We start from the raw sequence: 10,779 nt of genomic DNA on the forward strand, positions 1-10,779 counted from the left end.
GCATGTGTAAAAAGGCCTTTAGAAGGTCTGCAAGTTGAACCAGATCTAACCGGGTCCAAGCACTGACCCAGTTCATGTTGATTAAACTGGGTTCTGTTTCAACCTGAAGGAGTGAAGCTTACTGAATTATTCTTTAAAATGAGCTTGGTTATTCTATCTTCTAATGTTTTTACTTGCAGCCTCTCACCTTTCTCACCTGTCTTCTTTCGCTTCCCTTTCATATTAAGTTTCATCTTTTCTGTCTCATTCCATCTCTTCACTCATATCTTGTTATTATGCCTCACACGCCAGACCTTCTGAAAAATAAAGAAGAAAAAAACAGCAAATCCTGCAACCTTATACGGCATCCGTGTTTACCAACCCATAATGCCATTTTCAGATTTGTTCAGCTTCCAAGATCGCTCCCTGTGTGCATGTACCCCCCACCCGCCCTGCACCCACCTTTTCTTTATTGTTCAACAAAGGCAGTGGATGCTGTATTTTCCACTGCAACATTCCCCTCCACCCCAGCCCCTGATTGTTATAGTGGTAAGTATGCTGAAGCATCTCACCGTCTCCTGCAGCTAAACCTGGAGACTAAGAGAGGACCAAATACCACATACATACACAGAGAGAGAAAGAGCCGCCTGTCAATGCAGTATCAACACAACCACTAACTCAAGATTAGGCAGCGCTCTGAGCTGGGGGGGATTTCAACAAGAAACCCTTTTTTTACCTTGATGGCTGTTGGTGGCGGTTTAGGTGAGGGTGACAGAGGAGAAGAAATGACACAATAAGAAATTTAATCTGCATCTATTCATGATTAAAGAACTGCATGAAAAGTTGCGGATGTCACTGCTGGGTTCTTCATGGATACCTTGCCAATGCTTGATGGATAATTGAAGTCTAAGGTTTTTCAAAAAGGACGCACACTGGGGGGAAGTTATAATACCCAGGCAGAATGAAAGGATGTGTGTGCCAAAATACTCCAGCAAGTGCTTCAGGTCTCTTCCAGAGCCGAACACAAACAGCAGACAGCGTCATTTTCAGCCTCTTTGCAGGTTTTGCTCCCACAGACAGACCTGCAATCCAGACAAAACAGAATTAAGAAAGAAGAAAAAAAGGATAAACTTGGCCAAGCAGAATGCTGAGTGATACCGTAACCTATTTATCTATTACTACATAATCAGCTGCAGTTATTACATTTTCAAAAGATTTTTTTTTTATGACAGGACAGTAATCAACTATTAGCACAATAACTTATATTGTTGGCCATTGTTCAGTCCTGTTAAAGAAAGGACCAACATGGTGGCACTGCTGATGTATGAGGCGGGGACCAATATATATATATATATATATATATATATATATATATATATATATATATATAAATTTTTAGCCATGTATTACGAGCTGTTGTGGAAGGTTCAGAGAGCTGCCATGGAGTCGCAGTTTTTTTTTTTTTCCTCGCTAATAATAACTAGACCAAAAAAATTATAAAAATTAAAAGAAGCTACCATATACTGTGATGATTTCCTCTCCTGACCCGCTACTGCTGCGGGCTGGCAGGTGAGACTGGAGGGATCCAGGTTTCCTAATGATGGTAATATTGATGGACGACGTCACCTTGTCGTGTGTTGCCAACAAGAAAATCATTAAAACAGTTTATAATGAAAAGACAATCCAAGCCGTCAGGTGCTGCTTAAAGAAAAAGAAGGAAGGAGGAAAAACGAGCCCAAAGTAGAGGAATGTCTGAGTTACTGAACATTAAGGCAGCGTGTGTTAACTTTTCATTTTGACATCGACCGTGGGCTAACGCTAGCTAGTGTAACGAGTGCCACCTGGGGGTTGGTGGTTAACTTCCTGATGGGGAAGGAAGTGGATAAAAGAGGCAGGAAGTGGAGGGAAAGGCCAGCTGTAACCTATTGAGGCTGGGTGATGAGGTGAGCCTCATGTCAAGGGTGAGCTTGGTAAGCAGTCTTGGTTTGTAAAATCAGTGTTTCTTGTTGATAACCAGATTGCTTGGTATTTTAATGATTGTTTGAAATTTTAGTGTGGCCGCACAGGATTTTAGAGGGCAGTGCACTACGGTTTCTGCGTATGAGGGATATCAATACGCCAGGTGATGCAAAAGTTAATTTTAGATTTTGTTTTTAATGAAAGACTGATTAAAGCTGTTTTATTGGAAGATGTGTAGTTAATTGTGTTTATGTTTTTATTTTTTTCAGTTGCCGGACGGCTAATGCCACTGTTTCCTGCTGTCCTAAATTTGTTTAGTTTTTTTCCTTTTGCAGTAGTTAGTTCCACTTGAGTGGGGTGCTTGTGATAGCAAAGACATAGTTGTACAGTGGACTAACTACTGCCTTATTTTTGTTTTTTGTTGTTTTGTTTGGGCTACTCCCTCGTCTCAGCATAATATAGTAGGTCATCACACAGCTCAGTTCCTGGGCTCCGTAAAACCGGTGTGAATTTGAGGTGTCTTCACGTGTGAGGATTTGTAGTGAAAACTTCTTCCGTGTGCTGTGATGTGTCATTTCTAGGGTTTATGGTTATGGGGTTATGCCTAGAACTGTAGGGTGTGTGACTAGCCTGAATGAAGCTGCTGAGGAGTTCCTCTGCTTTTGTTAATAAAATCTTTCTGCTGATTTGAAGCTTCCGAGGTGTTATTGACACTTGAGTAGTAGGACCTGTTACATTTTGGCGTCACGAACAGGATAGGGGAGTGCCCAACATTTTTTTGTTTGTTTTGTTTTGTTTGTTGGGTTTTTTTGGGATAATTTTGTGAGGACAGCAGGAGCAGTGGTTGGGGTTTCAACGTGGTGACAGTAGACTTCGAGACATCCAAGGGGGAAGTATGGAGGACGACGAGAAACAAACCATGGCCCGACGTATAAAAGAGTTGGAAAAGGAACTGAGTGATTTGAGAACAGAGGAAGCTCCCTCAACTTCAGGGGGAGCCATGGGACAGAATCCGGGAGTGATGGCGAGAGCTGACTCAGTGGTCTATGTGCAACAGGACAGAAAGCTGCCCACCTTCTCAGGAAAACTGGACAGTACTGACTCATTGACATTAGATGAGTGGATTGATCAGATGAGAAGTTTTGTGCAAACAAGGGGTAGGACTGAGAGAGAGCAAGCTCAAATGGTGTTTGATCACTTGGAAGGAGCAGCCCGCACAGAAATTAAATTTCTGCCACCTGATCACCGTGAAAATGTTCAGAAAATCTTTGATGCCCTTACGGAGGTGTATGGCTGTCATCATTCTCGTATCCTATTGCAGCGCAAGTTTTTCAATCGTAAACAGTATGAGGGGGAATCTTTGGTTGAGTATTCTCACTCACTAATGGATTTAATGGAACAGATTATGAAAACTGACAATCAGGCTGCAAGTAAGGCCTCAAAAGATCTCCGGGATCAATTTTGTGAGGGTGTGAGAAACCCGGCCCTAAGGATGAGGTTGAAAGATCTGGTTAATGCTAATTCACAATGGACTGTTCGAGAGGTGAGAGCTGAAGCTACTAGGTGGATGGCACAACAAGAGAGCCAGCCATTTGGGCGACGTTATGACCAGTCCCCTTCAGTTTCTAACGAAATGCAGGCTTCTTGTGAAACCATGGGTTCCAGTTTTTCTGAATATGCAGAACTAACATCATTGTTAAAAGCACAGCAGACACAGCTTGAGCTGGTTATTAAAGCATTAACCTCAAATAGTTTGTCTACCCCTAGTATTCGTGCCACTCGACCTCGAAGAACAGTAGATGGTCAGCCGGTGTGCTTCAGATGTGAAAAAGTGGGGCATATAGCTAGATTCTGCCCCGCAGTAGCTGCCTCTGGGAAAAGTAAGCAGGGGAGGGGAAGTGAAGGCTCTGGTTCTGATGCACCAAGGCCAGCGGAAAACTAGAACCCGCCAGTGTGCAGAGCCACACACTGGTGGGGGGAGTACAAGGCTCTGAGAACAGGGATGAGTCAGATATTGGTCGGATGGTGGGGGAATGCTTGGAGGGGAACATTGATTTGGGAGGGGTAAACATTTCATGTTTGCTTGATACCGGGTCAATGGTTACCACCATTACTAAGAGTTGCTTTGAACAGAACTTTTCTAATCTTAGCGATGCTAAGCTTAAGGAGTGTGGGTGGCTGGGACTCAAAGCAGCTAATGGCCTTAAAATACCATGTCTGGGTTATATTGAGTTGGATGTTACCATACTGGGGGTGTGTCTTCCACGTCGAGGGGTGTTGATTGTAGAAGATCCTAGTGACTTGTACATGAAAAAGAAAAAAGCAACTGTACCTGGAGTGTTGGGCATGAATGTATTTAACCCTTTGTATTGTGAACTTTATCAACAACATGGTTCTGACTTGTGGGATTCTCCACTGCTGAGATCAGCCCCACGGGGTTGGAGAAGAGCCCTCCGGTACTGCGAGATGATGGAAGTCATGGCAAACTCCTCCGAGCCATTTCCTGTTAAAGTTCAGGGTAAGAACCCTGTTAGTGTTCCAGCAGGAACTTTAATTTATGTGCCGGTCACGTGTCCGAAGATGCCGACTCATGAATTGGTGGAGTTATTAGTTGAACCTCTGGGGCCCGAGGTGGATTCCCTTCCAGATGGGTTGTTGGTGTCACCCTCCCTAGTAACAGCAGAGGGGGGAAAGGCATATGTTCCAGTTACTAATGTGGGTAAAACGGACGCCTGGCTGACACCCCGTAGGGTGATTGCCACAGTTCAGATGACTATGGGGGTGGTTGAAGATAATGCAGAAATACAGGTGACAGTGGACACCCAGAGTTGTACAGCCTATATTTCCTGTCAGGCAGCCGTGGAAAACGAGCCAGAACTGGACCTTCCTGCTTTTGAGAATTTGGAGGAGGAAGAGAGGGAAGCAGCAAGGTCATTGTTAAGGAAATACAGTAGTGTGTTTGCTAAACATGATATGGATGTGGGGTGTACAGGGTTGATTACCCATGAGATTCCTTTGGTTAACGAAACACCAGTCCGGCAACCGTATAGGCGTATTCCCCCCTCGCAGTATGACCTGGCACGGAAACATATTAAACAACTGTTACAAGCTGGAATCGTTAGAGAAAGCAGTAGCCCATATTCATCTCCTATTGTTTTGGTCCAGAAAAGAGATGGCACGTTGCGAATGTGTGTGGATTATAGGCAGTTAAATGCCAGGACAAGAAAAGATGCGTTTCCTCTACCCCGAATAGAGGAAACTTTGGATGCACTCACTGGAGCTAAGTGGTTTTCAACCTTGGATAGATAGTAGACGTGCAGAAAAAACAGATTTTACACAGATATTTGCATTTTTTTTTTTTTTTTTTAGGATTTTACACATCAGACATTTTACATGTGCTACTAGGTATATCAATATCTTTTAGAACAAAATTCAGAAAATTTGATATTTTTGTAAAATTCTCATGAATGACGCTCTCTGTTGGGAGGGCGGCTCCACAGTTGGGTGCAGGAGGTAGTGAGGACAAGCATGTCCCCAATGAGGGAGATGTAGTTGCCGCCTGGCTGACCACAGAACTAGTACGTCCGGTGCGAATGGCCCATTTGGAAGTGGTCTGGTTCTGACTGAAGCCATGCTGCAAACATGTTAATGTTATCGCGGATGAACTTAAGGAAATTAGAGCCATGATATGCAACATGGTGACAGTTATGTGTGACAGAAAAAACACATAAAAAAATCTTAAAAATGAACCTTTTGCATTGTTATCTCAAACACTGCATAACATCCTCCTTGCTCCCCACATGAAGCCTTCTTGTCAGGTAGGGGGCTATGGGTTGGGGTACTCATACTGGGGCGGAGGTAGGGCAGGATGGAGAGGAATGTCAATTCTCGGTGTCATGTTAAGGAGAACTCCACATGCTCTGACAATCTCGCATATTTTAATGACATCTAATGACCACCACCACCACTTTAGGAGGCCAATGCCATCCTCCACCACTGGCCACGCACCAGAGTGTACATCATTATACCCAGAACTGGCCCTGGGCATAGGCGACCTAGCAGCGTGCCATCTGTTGGAAGGGGTGCCAAATTTTTGCTTTTTGTTGTTTTTTTTAAACACTTAGTTGATTTCCATCCAATTTCCTTGTTAATAATAACAACACCAAACAAATTATAAATTTAAAAGAAGCTGTGATGATGACGACCTCCTTTCCTGACCTGCTGCTCCTGCGGGCTGGCAGGTGAGACTGGAGGGATCCAGGTTCGTAATGATGGTAATATTGATGGACGACGTCACCTTGTCGTGTGTTGCCAACAAAAAAAATCATTAAAACAGTTTATAATGAAAAGACAATCCAAGCCGTCAGGTGCTGCTTAAAGAAAAAGAAGGAAGGAGGAAAAGCGAGCCCAAAGTAGAGGAATGTCTGAGTTACTGAACATTAAGGCAGCGTGTGTTAACTTTTCATTTTGACATCGACCGTGGGCTAACGCTAGCTAGCATAGCTACTACTGCACCGTAACAACAATATCTGAACAACATTATTAAAGTAACACCTATATTATGCAATAAAAAGCATGCATGACATAATGTCAGAATGACATAAACTAAAGGTTTGAATCAACATAAAAATGTTCTAATTGTATTTGCAATGCAGTATTTAAACAACTGTCTGTTTTTAGTAGAGGAAGGCAACAGCTATTTAATGTTACTGCTATAAAACGTAAAGTAATGTGGTAAACTTTATTTGTCCAGAAGAGCTGAAAAAAGTTTTGCAGCCACAACAGACACCTGTAGAAGCTGCTAGAGAGGAGGTCTCAGCCTCATGGTCTTCACCAGAGGTTCCTAGAGAGGAATATACGTTAATTCAACAAATAATGACTGCAGTACTGTTACATTTTATAGTCTTTTTTTTTATCTAACAATTATTAAATAACATGAATCTGTAGCAAGCAGATCTAAATGAAGAACACTGAATGCACAATGCAGAAATGTCATAAAGATGACTGAATACAGGCAGACGGCCTGTCCGTGTCTCTGAGTGGTGGCCTGGTGGCTGGAAGGACATGAGGGAATTATCTTAATAACTAAACCACTTTGTGTTACAACTTACATATAAAACATGCTTTAAAAATGTAATTTGATAGTTTAACTATTTTTTGTTTTACACAGTAGCTTTATTTTGTTTTGTTTATCATGATTGTAGCAGTTTTTATAGTTTGTGTGTTTTTTATTGCACCGTTTTACATTGTTTTAGGATTTGCACTTGTCATTTCTTTACTTAGACTTTTGCAATAAATGTTATCTTTCACCGCAAATGTTACATGACCTTCTGGAAAAAAGGCAACTTGTAATTCTTGATAATTAGAACCACAATGTCATTGCTATTTATAGGGTTAAAAATAAGGAAAAAACATAAAATGTCTGCACAAAGTGGATAGATACATTTTTCCTATAAGATGTAGATACTACAGAAATTACTGGTACTTGTCATGCTGGAGAAATTCAATGCAATTATTCCATAAAAATTGAAACTGCTAAAATCTACATTTCTGATTTTATCTATATTTTTAAAAATTAGCTGGTTCTTTTTAGCCAATGTTATCAAGCTATTGTGGAAGGTTCCAAGAGCCATATGCAGCTGTGGAGCCACTGGTTGCAGACCCCTTGACTAGCTGAAGTCTATGAAGGGATTATTAGGAGCTTATAGTTTTACAAATGACACAGTTTCAATGTTAAATCCTGTTTATTTTAGGCTTAGAAGATAGTTTTCTCACCATTTCTGCCTCGGCTAGAAAGTAAACCTCTTCAGAACCAGAGGCTCAAAAAGCAAAAGTCACAGAAAAAGTCCTTTGTCTGCTTTTCAGTGACAAAAAAAAAAAAAATAAAAAAAGTTTTACAACACATTTAGAAATCATGTTAATCTGCTTTTCTTTTTTTTTTCTTCCTTTTTATTATTTATTCTTTTATTTTTAGAAATGTATCCATTTTGTTTAAAACCAGACAATATCTGCTGAAATGAAACAAAACAAAAAAAAAAAAACAGCAGTGTAGTTTTAAAGCGGTATAGTGAGATGCTTTGGATGCTTGAATGACTTTTGCTTATTTTCTACCTTCTCCCTTGTTTACATCTCCTCATTTCCTGGCAGTTTTCCCTGTGTGAGATTACTCTCCACACTCAGCACGGCTGGTGGTTTCTTAGACCAAAACAAGATGTGCCATCAACTGAATTTCAATTAATACACCTCCGGGATTTTCTTCACTTGATAGAAAGGTCTGTAAACCAAATTAGTTTGGCAGCACGCTCTAAAAATAGGAGAGATGCTGAGGATGTGAGCGACTAAACTGGGAGCGAAGAGGTTTCAATGAGTGTTTGTTTGAGATGGACTTTTTAAAAAAAAAATTCTATCTGCTTTGGTAGAACATATGTAACCAGCCTGTCTTCATTCATACATGCATTAATACACATGGACATTAGGAAACACAGGCTTTGCGCACGTACTGCAACACGAGGGAATCTGGGTTGTAGCCTGCATATACACACTGTTTGTTTTGGACTCAGTGCTGTCTCATTTACACGTGTTAATTGGAGCTAATTGGCTCTAATTAGATGAACAGGAAACCCTCTGGGACCACTCATACCTTTCATTTGAAGTAAATATCATTAATTAACATATGCTAATTTCAAGCCAATTAACATTGATTAAGAGATGCCAGCAACAAGGGGAGCAAAGATAGCTTCTATCAAAAATTACTAATGACTCAGCAAGAGCGGAGAGAGGAAACATCACATTGGAGGTCAGGGAGTGTTGGCCCAAATTCTAAGACATCCAACAACCTTGGCCTCAGGTCCCGCCACTCTGCGTGGAGTCACACTATGACCACCACCACAGTAACCATTCCCGCCCTGCTCACTGTACCCAAAGCATTTGCCATGTACCATACGTACTGTTGTCCACCATCTGCCAGTCCCAGTGTGCCCACCATGCCCGCCATACCTGCTGTGTTTCCACAACACCCTGCTCAGCATATTTATAACCTCTAACTTTCCGTATATGACATCTTCGCTGTACCTAATATCCCCTGTACCTGCCGTCTTTGCTTCATCCCAACATTCAGCGTGCTCATCGTACCTGTGCTGCAACCTGGACCTGCTGCACTCACCGTACCTATTGTGCATGCTCTGTGGTACACCTGCACAGGAAGCATCCCTGCTGGCTCTGCAGACAGAGGGCATGTGTCTGCCAGGAGATTCAACAGGAGAGATTAGAGGGTTTACCGCTGAGAGATGGAGCAGAGGGAATGGAGGGGGAGGTGGTGGACAGAGAGAGTGAAAGATGGATGGAGACAGAAGGAGGGAGATAGTGACAGAGAGAGCCAGAGAGGGATATAAATCAGTGTTGAGCAGCATATACTATGTTGACATATCTTTAGATGTTAGAAAATTGCAGATACAACATAAATGAACCTAAAGTAATTTTGACCTTATGATGCTGAAAGAATGAACTACATTCATAGGAATACAATGATTTTATGTAAACTGTTCATTCTACCAGGCACCACACAGGAATTTTGTAATGTGACCAAATGGTTTCTGGAATAAAATGACAAGGATATCAAAATGGTAATGTAGATGAAATCCTGGAGGGCCAATCATACTCAGCCTTTAACATTTATTCCGTCTCTACTGACAACTGAATGTCTGGGTGGATATCTATAAAAACAGGGGCGTAAAAAACCGGGCCAAGTTCGACAAAGATGAAGCACTTAAACCTGATTCTGTAATTTTATTCTCTTTATCTGATTAACCCTTAAAAATCCAAGTTTTTTTCATTGGTTTTGGTTTGTCTTTTCTGTATGTTTGTTTGTTTCTTTATAAAACCACATGTAGAACCAATTCATAGATTTAGCACCATAAAGGCCAACCAAGGGCGGGATTCCAAAAAACCGATTCACTGGTTTATGTTAACCCTGATTAAAGAGTAATCTTGAGTTTTCAATTCCAAAATGGCTAGTTTAGGTAAATTAATATGGAAAGATATGTAGTGAACATAGCCTAGTATGAGATCTTGCAATTAAAAAAAAAGTATATATATATATATATATATATATAGATATAGATATAGATATAGATATAACATATATGTTCATTCATTCATTCATTTTCTGAACCGTTTAGTCCATTAAAGGTCGCGGGTAAGCTGGAGCCTATCCCAGCATTAACAGGTGAGAGGAAGGGTACACAGCATTGAGTTTGCTGTCAATTCTCCATCAAGCATCACCACCAGCAGTGGCGGAGTCAGTTGTATTGCTGTATTTTATTATGATATTTTTCTCTTTGTCATAGACCTCCAGGAGGACCTGTAACTGCGCCCTCTGTTTGCCCGTTCTCATCGTGATTTCGGGGTTGATGCCTTTTATACCTTTACCTGGCTTAACCAATATGGGGGTTCCGATAGCTAAATCATAGCAGCTGTTTTGGAATCAACAGTGCAGGTTACAACATCAGAGGATTTAGCAAAATAGAGGTCTCCAAGCAACATAGTAGTGATAATGATCTTTTTTTTTTATGAAAATGTGATAAATAATGGTGTTATCATGGATCATTGTAGATCTAACATATAAAGTCTCAGAATAAAATTACATTTTACTTCCTGGACGGGATAGAAATATCTAGAAAACTTCCGTAGATCACCTAAAGGGTAACTGTCCATCACAATTTCCCATACACCCCAAACCACCGTTCCTGAGATGATATAAGAGTTTGCACTTAGGGGCACCAGTGATCTAGCTGAGTTAAAGGGGTTACATAATAATAACAAAAATGTCATTACGCAATATGA

General features: G+C 41.1%; 1 protein-coding gene across 3 annotated transcripts; it reads left to right on the forward strand.

Moving 5' to 3' along the window:
* The first annotated feature begins 1,811 nt into the window (after positions 1-1,811).
* LOC121645957 lies at positions 1,812-4,014 on the forward strand. 3 transcript variants are annotated; one of them, XM_041994766.1, is made up of 3 exons: positions 1,812-1,949; positions 2,033-2,101; positions 2,208-4,014. In XM_041994766.1, exon 3 carries the CDS (start codon positions 2,834-2,836, stop codon positions 3,878-3,880), a length of 1,047 nt encoding a protein of 348 aa, XP_041850700.1. In that variant the 5' UTR covers positions 1,812-1,949; positions 2,033-2,101; positions 2,208-2,833; the 3' UTR covers positions 3,881-4,014. The 3 variants fall into 3 exon arrangements, with proteins under 3 accessions (XP_041850700.1, XP_041850701.1, XP_041850702.1); XM_041994767.1 differs by having other exon boundaries at positions 2,046-2,101; XM_041994768.1 differs by having other exon boundaries at positions 1,812-1,940.
* Positions 4,015-10,779: the final 6,765 nt, after the last annotated feature.

Source organism: Melanotaenia boesemani, chromosome 9, assembly GCF_017639745.1.
Source record: "Melanotaenia boesemani isolate fMelBoe1 chromosome 9, fMelBoe1.pri, whole genome shotgun sequence".
NCBI classification, from domain to species: Eukaryota; Metazoa; Chordata; class Actinopteri; order Atheriniformes; family Melanotaeniidae; genus Melanotaenia; species Melanotaenia boesemani.